The sequence below is a fragment of the Coffea eugenioides genome, chromosome 2 (genome assembly GCF_003713205.1).
Source record: "Coffea eugenioides isolate CCC68of chromosome 2, Ceug_1.0, whole genome shotgun sequence".
NCBI classification, from domain to species: Eukaryota; Viridiplantae; Streptophyta; class Magnoliopsida; order Gentianales; family Rubiaceae; genus Coffea; species Coffea eugenioides.
In genome coordinates, this window is record NC_040036.1 from 29,074,250 (window position 1) to 29,097,457 (window position 23,208).

Sequence of the window (23,208 nt, forward strand, 5' to 3'; positions counted from 1 at the left end):
TTTCCCAAATTTACGTTAGTCATTAGCCCCAACTTCATAGGATCAAGTGGTAATTTCAGCTATCATGATGTAAGCAAAAGGGCCCCAAATCTCTGCCAAGGGAGGTCAGGGAAATTTTTAAAACCTCAAGGGGTATCAGTGCAAGTGGTAGAAACCTGAGAGGAGGTTTGTGAAATTATCCCAAACCCTAAACCCTAAACCCCAGCCTTCTTCTACCCTCCCATTTCTAGCCATAGCCTCCCCGTCACCTGTTTACTCACGTAGAAAAACTAACCCTAAACCAAAATTTCCACTCTTCTTCACTCGCTCCTTCTCCCAAACCATGACAGAAATCGAGCTCTCCCGCTCAGACAAGAAAAAGAAGAAGAACAAACACTCCAAAACCGAACAAGAACCCGAAGAGATTCAGAAAACCCAACAACCTGACGAAAACGAAAATGCCGACGATTTCTCAATCAAACCCCAGAAATTCACCCCAACAATCGACACCTCCGAGTGGCCAATCCTCTTGAAGAACTACGACCGCCTCAACATCCGAACTGGCCATTACACCCCTCTGTCCTCCGGTTTTTCGCCGCTGAAACGCCCCCTGCTGGAGTATATCCGCTACGGAATCTTGAATCTTGACAAACCGGCGAACCCTTCCTCCCATGAGGTCGTGGCGTGGATCAAGCGGATTCTCCGGGTCGAGAAAACTGGTCATTCGGGTACTCTGGATCCCAAAGTTACTGGTAATTTGATTGTTTGTATTGACCGGGCCACCCGGCTGGTTAAATCCCAGCAGGGTGCCGGGAAAGAGTATGTTTGTATTGCTAGATTGCATTCTGCAGTGCCCGATGCTGCCAAGGTGGGAAGGGCACTGGAGACTTTAACTGGGGCTGTTTTTCAACGGCCCCCTTTAATTTCTGCTGTTAAGAGGCAGCTCAGGATAAGGACTATTTATGAAAGCAAGTTATTGGAGTATGATGCTAGTAGACATTTGGTTGTTTTCTGGATTTCGTGCGAGGCGGGGACTTACGTGAGGACCTTGTGTGTTCACTTGGGGCTGTTGTTGGGTGTGGGTGGGCATATGCAGGAGTTGAGGAGGGTGCGGTCGGGGATTTTAGGGGAGAAGGATAATATGGTGACTATGCATGATGTGATGGATGCTCAATGGGTTTATGATAACTATAGGGATGAAAGCTATTTGAGGAGGGTGATTATGCCGTTGGAGGTTGTTTTGACTAGTTACAAGAGGCTTGTGGTGAAGGATTCCGCTGTTAATGCAATTTGTTATGGTGCCAAATTGATGATTCCGGGGTTGTTGAGGTTTGAGAATGATATTGAGGTTGGGGAGGAGGTGGTTTTGATGACTACGAAAGGGGAGGCAATTGCGTTGGGGATTGCTGAGATGACTACTGCAGTTATGGCTACTTGTGATCATGGGGTGGTTGCGAAGATTAAGAGGGTTGTGATGGATAGGGATACCTATCCCAGGAAATGGGGGTTGGGGCCGAGGGCTTCATTGAAGAAAAAGTTGATTGCTGAAGGGAAGTTGGATAAGCATGGAAAATCGAATGAAAATACTCCTGCTGAGTGGTTGAGGAACGTGGTTCTGCCTCCAGGAGGGGATTCTATCGTTGCTGGCCTTGCTGCTGTTGCTTCTGCTGAGCAGCCAGGTGCATTGAATGCTGAGACTGCTGTGGTTGAGGTTGAAAAGAAAAAGAAGAAGAAACATAAGGAGAAGGAAGGTGCTGATGGAGGGGGTGATCGCAAACGAAAACATGATGAGGTTGATGATAGCCCTGCCCCTGATGCTGCCAAGAAGATGAAAGTTGAGGGAGCTGAGGAAGTTGAGGAAAAAGAGAAGAAGAAGAAAAAGAAAAAGGATGATGATGATGTTGTATCTGCTGATGGAGAGAAATCAAAGGAAAAGAAGAAAAAGAAGGACAAACAGAAGGAGGATGCTGCATCATCAGATGAGGATAAGTCTGAGAAGAAGAAGAAAAAGAAGAAGAAGCACAAAGATGCAGAGAATGGTGATTCTGTTTTGCCTGTGGCTAATGCAGGAAATGATGACGATACAGAAAAGAGCGAGAAGAAAAAGGAAAAGAAGAAAAAGAAGAATAAGGATGCAGAGCAGGCCTAGCTTGGAAGATCCGGATCGTAGCCCTGAATGAAGTTCAGTTGTGAGATTAGATTATATCTTAGCAGGCTTAGCTTGGAAGATCCCGATCTTAGCCCTGAATGAAGTTGAGCTGTATGATTAGATTATATCTTATCTGCAATTATGTGTATGATTTAGGGATTCTCTTATCTGTTTTCCAGATGTTCAACCTTTAGTATCTTAGTTTGATCTTTGTAATTTTTTTCCTTTTACATGTTTATGTTTATTCAGAGCTTAAATGCTTGAGAACTGGACTGTTTTTGCGGATGAAATTTCAAAAAGCTTTACATAGATTTAGAGTATGCTTATCCTTTTTAATAGTTCAGTTTGGCAGACTTTAGATATATGTATGCTACATGGTTCTATTAATGATTGCCTTGTTTTCCCTTGCTGAAATCTTCTGTAGTTTTGTTGCTTCTAGTCATCATCTTCCAACAGTTTACATCCTCGTGTAAGCTTGCTCTATTCTGATTATATCATGGATACTGATGCATGTTTCTTCTCAAGTTTGTCTAGTTTATGCTTTGATTTGCCTTTTGAGAGAGCAGGTTTGTACAGTTAGTTGTTTCATGTAGCAAATCTCGAATGATGTTTGAATATCCGTTTTGAGGCAAAGTCTCACATTGATTTTTTCAAAGCTTGGACTATACATTCTTGGATTAGGTTGGTTAACGGATCGATTATACACATCTGGACTAATTTGATATGCTGCGTACTTGATTGTCATTAGTTATTGTCTTTTTAGCATCTTTCTTGGATTTAGACATGCACATTCAAGCCATATATATGTATACAGCAATTTTCAAATGGGAAAGATCCTTGTGATATTGTGGAGAGAATGAGCTTGTCTGATCATATTGTGTCTTGGAAATACACTGTCTGTGACTTGAGTTCTAAACTTGTTTGATTTGTTAAAAGTCTTCTTCTGCAAATGCTTTTTTTTAACATAATTGCCATCTGTTAAAGACAATTTCTTTGAAGTTATTGTCATTACTTTCATACTAGCATGAGGTGATTAAGTCCTCTTTAATACTTATTGCAGGATATGTGAAGCCTCTCAAGCAATCTGCATTTCTCCACTTCTTCTTCTATGTTGTTGCCTTAAAAGAATAGTTAAACTTCATTTTCTTTTCAAGTCCAATCGATCTTTCATCCTGTAATTTCTTTTTCTTTCTTTCGGTAGGCCATTTGGTATTCTGAGAAAAAGGTGTACCAAGGGCAGATTGTCGATGCAAATGCTTTCAGGCCTCAGCCTCTGATATCTTACAGAACTTGTTGGGCTCATTACTTGGGCCCACCCACTGAGGGATAATCAATTTTTGGTTTCTGATAGGGCCCAAACAGAATAAAGTACGCCTTTAAGAAGGAAAAGAGGAAAGCCCAAAAAAAAAAAAAATCTCACAAGGCAAAGATCATCCAGAAATTTAAGGAAACCCTAAATTTGCTAATTTGCCTCTCACTTTCAGCGGCTATACATTTACATCTCTCTCTCTCTCTTTTTTTTTTTTTTGGTTTTTTGGATAAACTTCTTCATATTTACAACTTTGAAAAGTCATATTGATAAATAATTTGAGATGTTAATTTTTCTTTTGGTTTTGTTTCAAATGTTTTTTTTTGGCTTTTTGCATGTAACTAAAGTATGACTGCATGGGCAAGACGATTTGCTCAATAAGCAAATTTATGATTTTAAAATTTTCCTTTGCTTATTCGCTTCATGTTTATTTATGTCTAAAATGTCTTTCTCTTTTAAGACATTCCCTACACTTACAAGATATTGTTTAGAAGTGGAAATGATTAATATCTTATTTATTATGTTATAAATCTAGACAGTAGTGTATATTTTTAGGTACTAAATCTATGTTGAATTGGAATTTTCATAGAATATCTGAAACACCACTCGCGGATGTGAAATTAGTAGTAATGGGCGCGCAAAAAAGTGTAATAGGGTCAGACACTAAAAAATATGTTCTTCTATTGGAATTCAATTTTTTGAGAAAAGTAAAGCAAATAATCCAAGTTAAAATTTTCATGACTTCAATTCGAAATTCATAGTATATTCCTCGACTTAGAACCATAAAATAATTAAGTCTAGTGAATGACCTAAATACAAAATAGAAGAAATCACAACAGCAAAAGGTTCATTTTTAAAGGCACTTGTTTTAATGCCGGAATGATCATTTATTTGACATTCATTTATTTGGCATTAAAAATTAATTAGGTTTCATTAAATAGATCAATGAAACATGTATGCTGATTTTTTTTGACATTAATTAGGTTCATGTATGCTGCTTGAATTCATTAAAAATGTGCCCTCGCAGGGTCGGGATTGGGAGCTTCAAATTCTCGGTCTCGAACATACGTAAAAGATTTTTTCATGTGAAATTTACTAATCTCGTTACATGACAATTCTTTTTATTTTACATGTGAGTTGAATTAGTGAAATCCACATGACAGTATCTGATTTAGGCAATCGAATTGGGATCGAAAACTTCCGTAACTGAGAATTTGAAGCCGGATTGTAAGGGTAGGGGATTTTGGGGGTGGGGAGGAGACAATTTTCATCTTGTAATCAATAGAGTTAATTAGGTTACTTGTAATCAAGTTAAGAAAGGTGAAACTTTCTTTTTCCCTATAAAATGACATCTATATTTAATTTAGATACATCTCACACTTTTCTTGAAAGTAATTATCTCAAAATTCTTACATAGAGGACAGAATTTAATATATTTAAATAAGGAAAATGGAGTGAAGGTGTGAACTTTGTAAAGTTAAAGGTGTCAATTTGCAGAATTTTATAAAATTATGGGGAGGGAAAGGAATAAGAATAAATTTTATATACACTGTCAGTCAGTGTATACACTATCACAGTTGAATGGATGACACATGAGCAAATTTTAAATTTCAAATTCAAAATTTGCACATATGTCATATATCTTATGGCGATAGTATATACACTAACAGTATATATAAAATTACTTCAAGGAATAAATAAAGGCGCTTTTACAAAGTCAAGAGCAGGGCAAGTAAAGTAAAAGTTTGAAAATGTTGCAAACTTTTATGTCTTTAATGAAATTTTGTAAAACTTGATTTGGAGGTGGGAAGAAGGTGGGGGTGGAGGAAGGGGGAGGGGGCGGGCGAACAATTGCCCATCCTTAAGTGTATGTGGCTTCGCCACTAGCATTGGCCTTTTCTTTTCTTCACTTTTTTTAGCACTCCGATGATAAACAATTTATTAGTTTGTTCAACAACACAAATTATCCATTTTGCAGGGTTTTTAGTCTATAGGTGGCAATTAAATTGATAAATCATTTAACATTTTTCATGTTTCGTTTATTTTAGATGTTTTTGTAAGTCCTACCTCTCATTGCTTTAAAATAAATAAATAAATAACACGGCTTTTTAGACAAATTGATATATAACAAAATATTGCATGATAATCAGATATTAAGAATACAAAAATGGCAAAGAAGTGACAAAAAAAAAAAGAGAAACTCAAATTACCATTAAAACAATTCATTATATATACTTAATCGAGACTTGAGATCAATTGGGGTATGAATGGAGAAGAGAAAGGGGAAAAAGAAAAGGAAGGATTCACATAATGGCATGACTGAGTTAATTAGGTACAGAACATACTATAAAATTGCTCTGCATTACCTGGGGGCTAAGAGCCTACAAAGTACTGTAGTTAAATTTCTTCATTTTTGGAAGGTTGGTGCAGTCTTGCCAAGAGACACAGAGTTAATTAATCGCTAATTGAGCTTAGTCAACAGAATGTGCACTTTCTTTTTGCCCAAAAAATCCACACTAAATAAAAAGACGAAACTACTATTTTATCTCTGTGCCGTGAGATGTTCCTTCACTATAAGTTTGGTTTTCACTTTCTTTGCTTTTCTTCATACATGCCAATGGAAGATGTTAACAGGCATGAAAAACAATTAGGTAAATTTTACTTTGGACCCTTAGACTATAAAAAGCACTCCCATTTTAGCTCTTGAATTTAATTTTTGGACATTTTGGTCCAAACAATATGAAATCCATCCCACTTTAGTCCGTAAACTTCAATTTGGACACATTGCCCCCTAGAGTATGAAGTTTATCCTACTAAAGCATAAGCTCTATCCCAATTTAGTTCTTAAGTTTTACTATGTGTGGACATTTTACTGCTTAAAAAAATGAAACTTATCCTACTATAATCCTTACATTTTAAACATCACTTACCCATGAATCCCTTAGTTTTGACAATTTTACGGAATTGATTTCAAACTTTAGGGGATAAGGTGTGCAAATTGGAGTTTGTGAGAGTTAAAGTGGGATGAATTTTATATTTTCTGGTGTAAAGTATCCTAAAATGAAATTTAAGAACTAAAGTGAGAGTGGGTATGTAATTTAAGGGATCAAAGTGAAATTCTAAGGTTGTGTTTGGATTGCATTTTCCTTCATTTTTCATGGAAAAATTACTGTAGCAATTTGATATATGTGAGGGAAAAAGGTGATAGGGAAATGTGATCACGGAAAATGACAATATTTTCTGACGGAAACAAGCAATCCAAACAAATTTTCTAGGATGACGCATTGAAAAATAAAATTTAAGGGTTAAAGTGGAAAGGATTCTACAACTTAACAGTTCAAAGTGAAAAGTAGCCTAAAAAGTCAATAATTTATTTTATACACACTGACAATATATATTATTACGGTTGGATACATGATATATACAAAATTTTGATTTCAAACTTAAATTTAGATTAGTTATCATATATCTAATGGTCGTACTGGATTCACCGTCAGTCAATATATAAACAATCAATCCAAAAATTAAAGATAATTTGCTAATGTTAATTATATCTTGTAGTCAAGAAAAATGGGTACAAGTATGGGGATTCAGCTCTGCCTTTAAATTTGTGATTCGCATTGCTTGGGGTTGGTATTCTGAGCTAGGCAAAACTCCCAACAGTAGTCGTAAAGCTTTAAAATCTGGTACACAAATACAATGGCTGTAAGCGTCTTATCAGTGTTTTTTTTCCCCCATCGTTTCAATGTTTGTTCGACAGTACAATGATATATTTTTTCAGGTTTTATAGTCTAAGGTTGGCAAATTGATAAATTATTTTTCATGAAAATGTTTCTTTTAATTGACTTTAATTGTTTGTCTATACGATTAATACAACACTTTTGACAAGTTGATATATATTACATACATGCATGACTGTTTCGAAATTGGGAACGAACCAGAAAAAAGGTTAATTTTTTAAAATACACTATCAGGGTAAAAATTTTCATTACATTTGCAGGATTAAATATATATCACATAATCTTCATTCATATTTTAAAATTTATATTTTGCTCATGTTGCATGCATCTAAACCTTTCAATATTGTAAAGAAAAAAAACTATAATTAAATTGACAATGTGTAAAACATTAATTGAAAAAAAAAAAAAGACTTGAAGCTATGCATGTTATACTTAATCAAGGCGTGTTAGAGATCAATTGGCGCATGGATGGAGGAGAGAAAGAAAAAAAAAAGATAAAAAGAACAAGAAGGATTCGCAGAATGATATACAAGTAACTTGATCATAGTGAAGTACAGAATATATCCTAGAATTAGTATGGATTATCAGTTCATCTTGAGAACAAAAAGGGAAATTGACAGTGATATTACTGTCAATTGGTCTTCCGTATACCTTTCGTATATTAACACTAGAGGTACGTCTGCTGTGCAAGACGCAATCTTGACCCCTAGTAGTTTAGTTGAACACATAGCACTAAATTTTTCTGGTACATAATAAATAAACAGAAATACAAGTGAAAATTTGAGTATCAGAACAATTAAAATTTGCTGTGAAGAGAAATTCCATCTATGAAATTAGCTCTTCTAAATCAAGGAGGCAACAAACATAGGATCTATCAAATCCATCACTAATCTTGAGCTTAATGAAGAAAGATAATGAAGCAAGTGCACGGTTGAGTACAATTTATTTTTCCTGCGCAACTTTGAGAAACAATTTATAGGGTAACAGGAAAAAAGACTTTAATCGATTACATAAAGGAGACATTTAAATCTAAGAGCTACTAATCAAACATAATTAATCAATATTCAAGGACTAAAAGTTTTTCACTATTTTGTAAAATTTGATCCTATGGTCATAAATTAGACAACATATAAAAACAGTAGAAATCCATGCGATCGATTAAGCAAAATGACCTGCAGTAATATAACCTATTTTAGCCTATATAGTATATTTTTGTCTTGACCCATCAAGGTAGAAGTGGAAAAATAAAAAATAAGAGAAAAATCATAGTTTTCTCAAAAGAGAGTTACACCACGTGTCAAAAAATTGGAGTGCTACAATAAACTCCCATGTCTTATATAATAGGTAGATAGATAATCGTTGCTTACTAGTTCTTATGTGTGTTTATTTTAGGCCTTCTTTCTATTTTGGTAGACAACAAACTTGGCATCAGGTTATATAAAAATGGAGGAAACACACAAATATTTTCCTTTACACTAATTAAACCTCATTCCTAGTAATATTTTTGCAAACTTGAAAAGTGAATTGTGCGTACCATAACTTGGGTGGTAGGACATAAACCTAATTACATTGTGGACAGAAAGTGGATAATTTTTACTCTAAAATAACCAAAATAATAATGGGGCAAAGAGCCTAAGCAAGTAGTAGTTAATTTTCTTTATTTTGGGAAGGTTGGTGAACTCACGCCAAGAGACACAATTTTAAGCTATTATTATGTAACTTTGTTAACAGGATGTGCACCCTCTTTTTGCCAAAACATTCCACACTAACAAAAAGGACGCAACTACTACTTCATCTCTATGTCATCAGGTTTTTATTGCATATAAAATTGATATTCACTTTCTTCGATTCTCTTAATGCAGGCCAATCTTGATTCTTCACAGTTAAAAACATTTCCAGATAAGAGAAGTGAGAAGTAATTAATTAAAGTCCGTTGTTCCATTATGAGGCTCAATCCCAACGTTCTTTGCACTCCTTTGGCAACAAGAACAGTTGTGTTTCTTGTATTTTGTTCTACGATATTGCTTCCTGTCCAAACAAACAATGGTGGCTTTACAGCCGATCTCATCCGTCGGGATTCATCGAAATCGCCCTTCTACAATCCCCTCTTAACAACATCACAACCTGTAAAGAATGCATTTCAACCTTCATTGAATCGTGCGAACCAATTTGCATCCACAAGTGTAGTACCAAATGGTGGTGAATATCTCATGAAAATATCCTACGGGACACCGCCGGTTGAGACACTAGCAATTGTCGACACAGGCAGCGATGTTACCTGGACGATGTGCCTACCTTGTAAGACTTGTCACAAGTCAATCTCTTCCCTCTTCAATCCCATAAATTCATCCACATTTGAGCTAGTACCTTGTACATCCAAAACATGTCGCGATTTTTCGTATTCCTTTTGCAATCAGGCTGATGCTACCACCTGTGAATACGAAGCAATCTACGCGGATCTTTCTTCCTCTAGGGGAGATGTTGCAACTGAAACTATAACTTTGGAAGGTTCCATGGGGGAGAGGCTGTCTTTCTCTAATTTTACTTTTGGATGCGCTCATCACTCGGATGGTGACTTTACTGACGAGGGAATGGGATCTGGACTTGTTGGACTTGGATTTGAGCAGCAATCACTAATTTCACAGCTTAGTTCTTCATTTCATGGCAAATTCTCCTATTGTTTTGGTCCACCAAATGAGGTCTCAAACCCCGGAAAAATAAGGTTTGGTAGCAATCCAATATTTTTGCAAGGAAGCAGGGTTTCAACGCCACTGTATTTTGGTTTTGCTTATTCTCTGAAACTACAAGGTATTAGCGTTGCAAATACAAGAATGGAGGATAGTGATGGTGCGCTTTCGTCCGGGGAATTCATCATAGACTCGGGAACAACATACACGCTTCTTCCAACACAACTCTATTATGCATTTGAATCCGCTATCCAAGATTACATAGGGTCGCAAAATAGAGTGGATGACCCAAACAATGACTTCAAATTGTGTTATTCTTCTTTAGTTGATAGTGTTATCCCCAATATTACCATGCACTTTGCAGGTGCAGATTTGGAGTTGAATCCAGAAAGCATCTTTCAGAGAACCTCACCTACTTCAGTCTGCCTGGGATTTTTCCCCAGCGACAGTATTGCCTTGCTCGGCAACTTGGCACAGGCCAACTTTTGGGTCGAATACGACTTGAAAAACAAAATTCTTTCATTTCAACGTGCTGATTGCGCTAGTCAATGATGTTTTCAGTAGTTAATATAGAGATGGTTGTATCAAACTTGTTTATTTAACTAGAAGTAATGAACAATTTCTATCTTGATGTGGTGCTGATATAATTATATTTTAAACAAAAAACATGTCCACTTTTAGGCATGATGAATGAGGTAGAATGAAGAGATCTAAACTGTGCTTTTCATTATATTGTTTTTCGATGAGCTGTTATGCTTAGCTTACTCATGGTTGGCAGTTGTTTGCTAGCTAGACAAAAGCAGCTGTATAATAATCACAGACCAGTGTCTCCCTTGTTCAAGACAATGTACATGGCAGTCCTCCTCATACCATAATCTGATTGTCCCGGTCAGGTGGCTGCTATGCAAGGATTGGAGTTGTAAGATACCTCATGAAGAGGAGGAAATAGCTGTGCAGACTGCCTAGCGAAGAAGAAGAACATCAACATGAACATGGTCTTCTAGAGGCCAATCAAGATTTGTTGCCCGCAATAGACAGGGCCCTCCATAGGACCCCCAAAAAAAAGAGTGTGTAATTAACTAAACTAATCTCGAGAACTACATTAACAATTGCTTTTATTAGCTTCTAATTAGTAAAAGTACGTACCATAACATGGTGGAAACTAGAACTCAATAACACTACTATAAACTAACAACGATCCTTGAATTATACCTCGATTCTCAATTTGGTCTCTAAAATCTTTTCTTTGTTCTAATTTCATGATTTTTTTGGCTTATTCTTTAATGTTTTTTGCTGCTTACTTGACTAGTATTATATTAGTTTTGGGTATTCCATTAGTAATGGTCTTTCAAGTGGGACGATTTTTATAGTATGGGGACCAAAGTGTCCCAATTTATAATTTACGGACCAAATTTAGAATTGAGGTACAGTTAAGGGACGCAAAATGAATTATTCCTTTCCCCTATCTACTCTATGTTTTAGGTATCTTCATCCCCAATGTGCAGATACATTTTGCAATCTTTAAAATCCCACGTGGTACAGATTAAGAAAAGACTGAAAGAGTTTTAGTATGTTTATGAAGTTACAATGTCAGCTATACTACCAATAAGTGTAAAAAAGAAAAGAATTAAAAATACAATTAAAAGGTAAGTATTATTACTTAGGATTAATCCATATTTGAGACCAACTGGGACATGAATGGAAGAGAGAAACTGAAACTTTCACACACTGCTACATGGCAATAATTTAAGAGGGACATCAAGTGTTAATTTTTTTAGAAAAATAGTTAATTCAAGAAAATGTCACAATTTAAGGGTGCAATTAATGTAAATATGTGTATTTACACGCTAATTTAAGTTTACGTCATTGTCCTAATGGTAGATCAAGCATGCACTATAAATAACGGATACGTAATTTAACAACAGATACAATATATCTGAAGCATTTTGAATAGATCTGGAAAACATAATAAATTTTCAAATTGTCTTTTGGTTCATGTAGCAACTTGACTTGGCAGACATTTAAGAACATCTCTATGTTTAATGAGGATGCGCTTTTTCGTATAATGAAGTATCTGATCTTTTAGACTAGGCTAGAGTCGGCTTCTCCTTAGACTAGGTTAGAGTAAATTATACAAATGTTATCGTTGCGACAAAAAAAAAAAAAAAAGTTACCCGATTCTTGTGCATATATCTTATGCACTTTTATCTGCAATGTTCTTCATCCTTTCCTGATTATATCGTCTTTTACAAATGCCAGAACATAGATTAGATAGAGACCATTCATATGATTCTAAGTTTGTCTGCTACTAGCCACTTGGGCTCAACAGTTTTCTGCTAGAATATTTTGAATTGATACACGAGAAGTCCTTGCAATTCCGCTAGTGGATATAATATTTCTTGCACCTTGGGCTAAATTGTTCCCAAGACTAGTCCAGGCTACGAGAAGTTGATGAAACAAATAGAATAACCTCTATGTTCCCTGCCTCTCTCTTCCTAAACACGTTGAGCATGGAGCTGCCAAGCCAGGCACAGAAAAAACTGATCTGTTCTTGATTGGCAGAGTACTTCGACATTTGTAAAGGGCGAATTAACTACACAGTGCAGATCCAAGAATGAACAAAAAATTGTGGTCTAGGCGATTGGGTTCCCAGTCGTGCAATGGACAACTGAAGGATAATTTTAGTTCCAAAACGCATGCCAAGACAGGATAGTAGCTCAATTTGTCTGTTTTTGGAAGATTGGTGAACTCATGCCAAGACAGGATACATTTTGTTAGGACAATGCACGCTCTTTGCAACAAAAGCTAAACTAGTTAAAAGTATGTAATCACTAATATAAAATGTCCAGATGTTCTCTTAGCTTCTCTGAGTATAAAGCTTCTTCTTTAAGAAAAATCACACCTAGTAGGTTCAACATGAGATTCCCCCACATTGTCTCGACTGTGTTAGTAGTAGTAACAACGCTTCTTGTATGTTGTTCTACATCCGTTTTTGTCCAAGCCAACAATTATGGTGGCTTTACCGCCGATCTCATCCACCGAGATGCACCAAAATCACCCTTCTATGATCCCCTCTTAACCCCTTCTCAACGCCTAAAGAACACTTTTCGTCGTTCATTAGACCGTGCGAATCAGTTCGCATCAGCAAGTGTAATCGTTAGTGGTGGTGAATACCTGATGAAGATATCTTATGGGACGCCACCATTTGAAACACAGGCAGTTGTTAACACTGCTGATGCTTCTACATGGACCCAATGCCTACCTTGCACTCAATGTTCCCAGGAAAAGTTCCCTCGTTTTGATCCACAAAATTCTTCCACATATGAGTCTGTTTCTTGTCATTCAAGAACATGTGACCAATTTTCAAGTTCCATGTGCACGCAGGACAGTTCAGCTTGTGCTTTCTTTGTACTTTATGGAGATGATTCTAACGTTTATGGCGAACTTGCAAGAGAAACTATAACTTTGGAAGGATCTGCTGGGGATAGGGTGTCTTTCCCTGACTTTATTTTCGGATGTGGACAAGGTGGTGACTTTCCTAAGGAGGGTTCTGGCATTGTTGGCCTAGGATTCCAGCACCAATCACTGATCTCACAATTAAATTCCTCACTAAATGGGAAATTTTCCTATTGTTTTGGTCCATCCAATGATGTCTCCAAGCCTGGAAAAATCGGATTCGGTAACAATCCTGAACTCTTGGGAAGAGAAGGGGTGGTCTCAACGCCGCTACATTTTGATTTCACATACAGCCTGAGACTAGAAGCCATTAGTGTTGCAGATACAAGATTGGAGTATCATTATGATACACCCTCTTCAACATCAGGCAACATTTTCATAGACTCTGGGACACCTTATACTTTTCTTCCACAAGAACTCTACAGTGATTTTAAAGCTGCCATACAACGTGAAATTGGGTCACAGAATATAGTGGTCGACCAAGAACATGACTTTACATTGTGTTACTCATCTCTGCTTGACAGTAATATTCCCAATGTCACGTTACATTTTACAGGTGCAGATTTGAAGTTGAACCCAGAAAACATCTTTGATAGGACCTCATCTTCTCCAGTGTGCCTAGGATTTGCCCCAAATGACATTGGCATACTTGGAAATATAGCACAGGCTAACTCTTGGGTACAATATGACTTGGGAAACAAAATTATCTCCTTTAAGCCAGCTGATTGCACCAAATGAGTCGCAATATACAGAAATTTAGGTACAATATGCTTGGGTTTGATCTGAAGGAAAGTATGAATAAGCACCAGTCACGGGTCATGTCCTAAAACATTAGAGGAATCTCGAAATCTGTTTCACTTGTCCAATTTTTCAACGACAATCAAACCCTTTTGAATTAAATGTTCTATGTTAGCATGAGAGGACGATTTTCCTTCTACTTTTCTTCTCTCTCATACTCTAGTACAAGTTCCTTCCTGAACTAGTTCAGATTGTTCTCCAAGGACAGACTTGGTATGAATTGAAAACGTATAATCTAAATTAACAAGAAACCGAGTACACTAAAAAATAAACCGCACAAAAGCGGAGACAGGTAGAACCTTTTGAAGCAAATAGAACATCAAACCTGGTGTGGTGTCATATCTTTGCCTTGACTGATGCAAATATCAAATTCTACAATATAATCAAATTGGAATTGTTCTTATGCTTTTGTTAATTAATCATGACACAAGAGTTGATGAAATCATATAGCAGCTGAATTTCACAAACAGGAGGGTCATGCACTTTACTATGGTTAAAACGATGCACTTTCGACTAAGATTTGAACAACTGCTATCCAACCATATTCTTTTGTAGCATTATCTTTTTAATAATCTGCTCCACATGATATTTTAGTTTCTTCTTCCTCTTAATGGAATTTAATTTTGTTGAAACAATTTCCCCACAATGGAGTAAGTAAATATTCATTGAGTAAAAGACAAAATTATGAGTTTTATACTACTAGCAATTAGTGTTCAAGTACCTTCGCTGACAACTATAGACTTCAACAAGATAATGGACTACTAGACACTATGACTTTGGTAAGGAAAATATGCTAGCAATTAAGATTGTGAGTTGTCCATTACAATCTTGATTACAATTTAGATGATGGCACAAAACTTCGGCATGCCCAGGACAGCTTTCTAGTTCAGCTTGAGATTGGATTTAGCCAAACCTATCCACGCTGGATTGCAAGTACTTGAAAATGTAAATGAAACTAGATTGATTATGTACACCATGTCAAATTGTTACATAATTCAGAAGTAATACAAGGATGATCCATTAGTTCATGAAACGTAAATGAGCATCAAAAACACATATCACCAAGAATGGCGATTACCTCTTCTTACCTTTCTTCGGAAAGGCCTGCAAGCCTCAATGCTGAGATCAACAGCAGCGGCAAGAGCCATAAAAATGGCTGCATCCTCCACACAAGTCACATATCGCATGGCTAGTTGCACCAGGGGCTTGCAACGTTTCCCTTCTCCTTGTACCCTAGAGCTCATAACAAACCCACCATGGACAGGACTTAGTGCAGCAAAATCACCACTGCTTTGTGGACTTGGAACTGGAGTTGCTGCAGCTTTCACCTGTCTATCTGTATCTATGAAGAACTCGCCACCCTTTTCAGCATTAATCAATATCTCTGACATGAGGATCTCCCCACCCTCCTGTCCTTCAGATAAAAGGTGGAAGCGACAGCAGATGGAGTCTCTGATGCCACGTTCACGCCATGCTTCAAGCTTTCCCCATGGCTGCCAGCTCTCAGGCCTGCAAGCATCAGGCCGAACAATCAACCAAGCTCCTGGGTTGGATTTTGCTACCCAGTCACAGCCTGATGAAGGCACAAATGGAGTAGTTATGAAGGCTGCTGCAACAACTGAGCCAGAGAGATCGTGAATTTTCACCTTCCATCCCTTCCTCTCTCTTCTTTCTACATCCTGATCAGAACTGTCAACTGAATGTGACCAGAAGTTGCTCAGCGGATCTAACTGGGTTACCCTGTAAATTCATAACAATTTTCACACATCAAAAAATGGGAGAACTAAAATTGCTGTTGTCTGCATTGTCAACTTGTAAAATGATGTCAGAACCACTGAAGTCAAACAACTGAAGAGTTAAGAGTTCAAACATAGATGACAAGAAAGTCAGCCTTATTGACATGGAATCAATTGTCAATTCTAAACAGAATAATCCACCATAAAAGATTTGACAGAAACCTGAAAATGTTAGAAAATCGATATTACCTGTCTTGATTAAACTTGCAACTGAAAATAGGCTGCTTAAATGTACCCTGAAGCTGAACTATCTGGGGACTTGATCTGGTCTCATCTTCAAACTGAAACACATATCTTGGATCAGGATCTAGCTTCACTCTTAAATGAAGCTCTGCTCCAGGTTTTGCACTACCCTGCTTGCTCTTGCCAATACCTATCCACCCATTGAAAAGTATAATCGGTTTTCCTTCTCCCCATTCAGGACCAACTTCCAACTTAAAAGTTCCAATCTGTTGCCTTTTAATACCAACACCACAATGTGTACCTTTGCGCCCTCTAAAAACTACTATTTCCAGACATGCATGAGATGCGTAGAAACAGCCTGGGGCCAGCAATGCTTTGAGATCAGATTCTTCTAGGTAAAAGCTGGAGGCAACACTCTGAGCATCTGGGGTAACTTCAGGAGAGGATAGAAAGGGAATAGAGGAGGTCTGCACAGGAAAACCACGTAAGCGAATCTCACACACACATGGAGAAGAGATAGCATTAATTCCAGACTTAGAAGAATTCAGTTCTGTCCCAGGAAGTCGCAAACCCAGTGAACCTATTGACAACCTTATGAAAGCTTGAGGATCCATTTTTGTCACAAGTCCTTCTCCATTGGACAATTCTGTAGCACTGTAGCAGAAAAAAACCTGTTATGACAAGAAGTATCAGCTAATGATAAGTAGATTGAAGGGCATAAAGTAGCTAAATCAACATAGATTACTATGTATTTCGCTTCTTTGCAATAAACCTCATGTTTTAGAGTATTAGTTGTGAACGCTATAATGCTCTTGCGCACGATGAGCGGAAAGGATCTGCTGCAGTTTGTGCCAATTATAAATTGAATTCCAGATTAAATTCCAAAAATTAATAAGTAACTGGATCAAAGAGGAATTCTGCCATAGAATGAGAAGATGCAAGCTTCACATATGATGGGAAATTATAAATTAAATGTTATTTTTTTCAGTAGGTCTAATATAGACCTAGACACCATATTAACATATAGTAAATAATAGACATGAATGAACACGTATCCTAAACTGTGAAGGATTTTGTGTGTGCATGGATTCACAGTATGTCAAAAATACTTTTGGTACTTTTGAGTACTAACCACAAGGCACATGGTTAGACAAAGGACTTACCGCACATTTATGATACATTAAGCAAAGTAATCAGCTAACAAGAAAAAAAGAATGAGTAGACTAGAGAAAGACCAATTCAGTAATCCTCATTTTGTTTGAAACAAGGAACAATGATATGATTTAGAGATAGAGAGAGAAAGGGGGGAAAGTAAAGTAATCGCTAATACTTAGTGTCAGTAGAGGCCTCAAACCAAACTGTATTTATTTTGTATAGGATATGCCTTTATTCCATTAAGTAACATAGATCAACGGTCTACTGAATTCCAATTTTCATACCCTTCTCAATTGAGTATGACCATGTCTCCCAACCATAACCAACTTAACAATGTGAAATTAAGGGACAGAAAATAAATTGTGGTATCTCAACATTGATCAAGGACTATTAACAATATCAATGGCCACTGTAGCTGAGGCTTTTTGGTTGCCTGACATAAAGGAAAATAAGGTTCTAATATTTGCAGCTTCTGTCTGATCATGAGCATAGCAAATAATGACCAAAAATCCAGATCAACAGAAACATCATCAGGAGCAAAAAGCAGAGTTAACCAGCTTTTCAAAACTTAGAACTTTCCAGCACCCGATCTACTGTAAAAGAATGGAAAAATCCTTTCCCGTGAAGAAATTCTCTCCCATCTCACGAAACTATTTCATTCTACTGGAAGAATAAGGAAAATTTACTCTATGCAAGATATATGGTATCTTAAACTCAATCATGATCTTGGATATAAGCACTCAATACTAAATCAAACAAAAAGGGATGAAGGTTAAACCCAAAAAATGCTGATTTTCAGCTCAAAATTAGTAGCCTAGAAAGTCAAGCAGTAGCCTAAATTTCTTCACCATTAAATTGCCAGATATAGGATTTGTTCATAAAGTATACATCAGGTGAAAAATTGGTCAGAATTCTGATCCAGTCAATAGAAGAACTCCTGAAAATTCCTCAACTAAAGCGATTCCTATCAGATTGATATCACCTTTATTTCCCGTTTGTGTGACTTTGTTCACAATTAATTAATCCCAGAACTGCCTAATTACTTAATTTCCCTTTATCTCTTTCACATTCCAAATAAATGAACTTAAGAAGTGCATAGCCTTTAGCTTTAATTTACCTAAAAATCAGAAACCCATACAAATGTACCAACTGACAACATCAGTTGTCAACAATGAACTTAAGCCATTAATCAACCATACTAGTCAATACACAAAATCATCCATAAAAGACAAGTCAAAGCCACTTAAAAATGCAAAATTTGAGGAAAGAACAAAAGAAATATGAAACGAACCTTTGCTATGATGCTTTATCTATCTCCAAAGCAAAACCAAAGCCACTTTTGAAGCTAAGTCCACTGAAAATAGCCCAGAAAGCTGAGAAAATCCTCATAACTTTGTCATTCAATTTTCCAAGAAAATAACCAAAAAGGTTGAAACTTTGACACTTATATCACCAAAACGGACTGTATATCCAAAAGGGTCGCTCTCAAGATCCAATTACAATATGAATAAATGATCAAAAGGGTCCTTTAATAGCAATAGCTGCCACCAAAAACTACAGCCTCCTCCGAGCATATCACGTAGACAATGCACAGATCACGAGGAAAGATATACATATATAAACTACGTACGTATATATACTGTGGAGATTAGCTGTAGCTCTTGACAAATGGTGGTTTCTTTTTCACTGTTCTCCTGCACATATACACACAGTGACGTACACTGTAAATGTGTGTATTTTAAGTGTTTCCCAACAAAGGATTTGGAGAGAAAATGGAGAGCAAATTATTGTTTAAAACGCCACAGGCGGAGAAAGTAAAGGAGTATTATTGATTTTTTAATAATCGGAATATGAAAATGCTATTTTCATATATTTTTAAATCTATAAAGCTCCCAAGAATACTAGTAGGTGCTTTTTAAAATTATTTTATTTCTATAATGGCCAAGTAATGTTTTTGGACTAATTTACTTTTACCTCACAATAGTCCACTTTCTCCAACTGATAGGAAAGAATATCAATCATGAACCAATCAAAAGAATGCAATTGCCCCCCCCCCCCCCCACCGAAAAGGGTACCACAAAATTAGAGGTAAAGGTATAGTATATTCTTGGGTGTTCTTATTACTATTTTTTTCCACGTTAATCAATAAGGGGTCTAAATATTGTGGAGTTGTGAATAATATCACAGTTGAAGAAATTAGAATATTGCGAACTTGTAAATAATGTGTTAGGACTATGCAAATAACTAAAAATTTGTATGATTTGTGTTTTTTTTTTCAATTAATTCAGACTATACTACTTTATTAGTAGAGTACAAAAGGAAGTAATATAAAAAAAAAAAAGTAACTTAACTTGGATTGTAGACTTTATATACTCCATACATTGTGAAGCTAGGCACACTTTAATAAAACTTTTGATTTGTCAAATGGTTATGTGTACCAAATAGTAATATTGTCCATCTTAGGATGATAACAAGCAAGAATCTCCTTTTTAAAAAAAAAAGAAAAAAAAATTGGAAGAGGAATATGAGAATAAGTGAATTAGTTGTTAATTACAAACATTCTTTTTAATTATGATATGATATGATGGGATAATAAATTGTTGTGTGTGGAGAAAAGTAATAGGGGATAATATATATAAATGAGTTAATGTGGGACAGCGATGGGGAAAATTGGATACAGCTGTAACCAACGCTTTGCTCGCAATGACTCAATGGGAGAAATGAGAATCGTTTTGTAGACCCGCTTATTGGGGTTGGAAGGATGAGGCTGACTTCATCAACGTAACTGCCTATTTATTTTATTACAATTTACTACAAATAACCATCTTGTAATTTCATTTATTATCAAAGGACCCTCTTAATGTTTTAAAACATTCACTTCACCGTGCTATGATTTTATGTAAAATGAAAATCTGGCGAAAAATAGTTTATGTATTGTCGTTAGTTGAAACACCAGTAGCGTCCTTACTTAAATACTAAATCGAACAACGAGTTAATCACTTTATATAAAATCATAAGGGGATTACGTGGATAAATACAAAAATTAGAAGGATATAGTGGATATTTATATAAATTTATAAGGGGATTAAGTAGATATTATAATTTCATCACGCGCAAAGCAGAGAAAGGTCATATGGCAAGAGTTATATAGCATTATGCAAAATCAAAGGGGATTACATATAATTTATCCATAAAATTATATTAATAAATGGGAAAATAATTCGAACAATTTTTAGTAATATATAGCTATTTATTGGAATGTCAACGCCTCAATCTGTGGGGATGGCTACAAGTCCAGCATTCTTCCAAATTTTGTCTGTGCCAAATTCATTATTTACCTAACTTTGAGAGTGTATTTACCAAACCTGTGATCCATTTTTTCCCCCTAAACTCTACTCAGATTTTGAAACGATAGTTTTTAACCAAAAAAAAAAAGAGAATTATATATGTCAGATAAACAAAGAATTATGTGTTAGACAAATATATATCGCTCTTTTTTTTTTTTTAGTATTCAAATCCCATTTATGCCTACAAAATTATTGATGTAAACCTAATATACGTGGAAAACGTTTATCGGCTTTCATGGACTGGAATCCTAATCACTTGAAAAACGATATGACTTTGAGTGTCTTATTTTATTTTATTTTATTTTTGTGGCTATAAATAGGGGAAAACAGGTAACTATAGATATACCAGCATCTAGATTGGTATCTTTTTTTTCATTTGACCTTCCACGATTTCAAAAAGTTAAAGAATATTTTCATATGTTTGGTTGTAGAGTAATTATTTTGCAGGGATATCTAACCAATTTATGCTTATTATTGGATAAATCGATTACTAAATACTCGGAATTTTGTTTTCTTACATCAGGTTTCGGGTTTTGGATATATATATGTGTGTGTGTGCGCGCGCTTTCCAAATTATACCGAATTACTTATGCGTAATTAGGAATTACCAAATTCTAATAAATTATTCATCACTCACTTAACCGAATCTTAAGTTGTCATGCTTCCCTAGGTTTGTTATACTAAATACATTGTTCACTTATGCATCATTTATGTCTTTTATTTTTTTGTTTGTGATACTAAGGGCTTGCTTGATAGCTCTACTTAATGTTGAAAATTAATTCATTCTGAACTTCTTAATTTTAGCATGTTTGGTAACATACATGCCTTACACTTAATGTATTAGACACTGATTAGTTCGTGTATAAATTTTTAAGTGAAAATTTTTCATTGTATTTTTTTGAGTTGACTACGTATACTATAATTCTCATACATATTCTCGCATAAAATACACAGTTGTTCTCTTTCTTTTTACATACACACACACACGCATGCAAATATACATTCTCCCGCAGAATATGCACATTTAAACACCACTTTTAAATTGTTTCATTATTTTTTATCTCTCTCAAACACACATATACACACTTTTCTTTCTCTCTAAATACACAAATAAAGGCAATTTTTTTTACAGATAAAAAAAATAATATATCTGTAATATTTCAATTCAGCTCTATAATTCAATTAGTTATCGAATAGATATAACTTAATCAATTCAGCAACTTAATATTTTCAACACTTAATTTTCAGACTTTAAAATTTAGATTTCAGACTTCAGTATTATCAAAATAAGCCATAAAGATACCATTGTTGTCTCTAAGTGTATTTTTCTTCAGAATTTGGAGAAGTATACACACTTTAACAAAAGATGTCATCAAAACCTTCTGGGTATATTACTGGCAGTCAATAGAATACCTATCTGGTGTCATAATTGCCTTGCTTGGTCAAAAGAGAATCTTGAAATCAATTGCATTTGATTCGCCAATGAAATTGCCGTACTAGTACAATGTTTGAATATCAATCTGTTGATTTTTGTTTGAATTTGTGGAGCTTTGCTCAATGATATATTCCACACAAAGTCGAGTTTTGTCAATATAGTTGAGGGCAGAGACTTTGAATTCAAGAAAGAGCATAAAGAAAAGCGTGCAACTTTCTTGCCTTAGGGTAGAAAAAATACAAGAAGGAAAAGTCAGAAAGTGTGGGTTTTGTGGAGAACAATAATGTGACTTGAATCATTGAATCAAATAATGTTGATTCACTGTGAGTGACGTCTTTATGTGCTTTTTAAACTGGTGTACATGTGAATGCTAATGAGGATTGATGATTAAACGATTTTTAATTCCAATTAACACAGCTTCTTGGTGTATGCTGTTTCATCTGATCTTGCGATAAGCATGGCCAATCAAAGCAACTGGAGAGTTTTAAAAGTTGACCAGATCTCTAACAACTGATGGAAATCATCAGTATAATGATGCATATGATTGGCTTTGTTCTTGTTCCATAATCATTGGACAGTTCATCTGAAACATATATACATTTAACAACTAAACTTCGATGAGAAAGAGGATACCAGGTTGATGACTTGAGTGAGTGCACATGTTGGTAATGATAATGACCCATCTCTTAGCTCTAGTGATTAAACAACAATCATGAAATGGAGAGATTTAAGTTGGAGGGGAAAAAAAAAAGAGAGGAAACCATTGCGAACAAAGAATTGAAATGTTCATAAAGAAGCCACACCAAAAATTATGCACAATGACATGGAACAAAAGAAAATAAGTGATTGAGCTATTAAGAATTAGAAGTTCTGGATTCAAGTCCTCCTTCTCATTTTCCGCTTCTTAAATAATTAAAAATTGAAAGTTTATGGCTTAAATAACATCAAAAGGATAGTTTGAGATCGCGTTTTACTTGATATTAGTTGGTTGGCTCTAGCTTTACTAAATCAAATAGTTATTTCCACATAATGTCCTTTGTAGGGTTTCACACATATTTTTAACTTATTCAAGTGATTGTGTAATGACGTAAGTAGTATGTCAGTTATCCAAAAAAGTCTTTACGAAAGGCCAAGAAGAAATTGATAATCCAAAACAAATTATTTGGTCAAAATT

The 23,208-nt window shown here is 35.6% G+C and overlaps 4 protein-coding genes across 5 annotated transcripts; 3 read left to right on the top strand and 1 right to left on the bottom strand.

Annotated features, from left to right (window-relative positions):
* Positions 1 to 249: 249 nt before the first annotated feature.
* Positions 250 to 2,448, top strand: LOC113762527 (H/ACA ribonucleoprotein complex subunit 4). The gene has a single exon (XM_027306015.1). The coding sequence runs from the start codon at positions 323 to 325 to the stop codon at positions 2,126 to 2,128; it is 1,806 nt and encodes a 601-aa protein (XP_027161816.1). The 5' UTR covers positions 250 to 322; the 3' UTR covers positions 2,129 to 2,448.
* A 6,672-nt stretch (positions 2,449 to 9,120) lies between these two features.
* On the top strand, positions 9,121 to 10,416 carry LOC113759401 (aspartic proteinase CDR1-like). Its single transcript, XM_027301975.1, has one exon. The coding sequence runs from the start codon at positions 9,121 to 9,123 to the stop codon at positions 10,414 to 10,416; it is 1,296 nt and encodes a 431-aa protein (XP_027157776.1).
* A 2,289-nt stretch (positions 10,417 to 12,705) lies between these two features.
* LOC113759402 (aspartic proteinase CDR1-like) lies at positions 12,706 to 14,133 on the top strand. The gene has a single exon (XM_027301976.1). The coding sequence runs from the start codon at positions 12,706 to 12,708 to the stop codon at positions 14,056 to 14,058; it is 1,353 nt and encodes a 450-aa protein (XP_027157777.1). The 3' UTR covers positions 14,059 to 14,133.
* A 922-nt stretch (positions 14,134 to 15,055) lies between these two features.
* On the bottom strand, positions 15,056 to 19,020 carry LOC113762816. 2 transcript variants are annotated; one of them, XM_027306418.1, is made up of 3 exons: positions 18,544 to 19,020; positions 16,104 to 16,751; positions 15,056 to 15,858 (listed from the first exon to the last, which is right to left on the bottom strand). In XM_027306418.1, exons 2-3 carry the CDS (start codon positions 16,709 to 16,711, stop codon positions 15,177 to 15,179), a joined length of 1,290 nt encoding a protein of 429 aa, XP_027162219.1. In that variant the 5' UTR covers positions 16,712 to 16,751; positions 18,544 to 19,020; the 3' UTR covers positions 15,056 to 15,176. The 2 variants fall into 2 exon arrangements, with proteins under 2 accessions (XP_027162219.1, XP_027162218.1); XM_027306417.1 differs by having other exon boundaries at positions 16,104 to 16,768.
* Between the last annotated feature and the right edge of the window lie 4,188 nt (positions 19,021 to 23,208).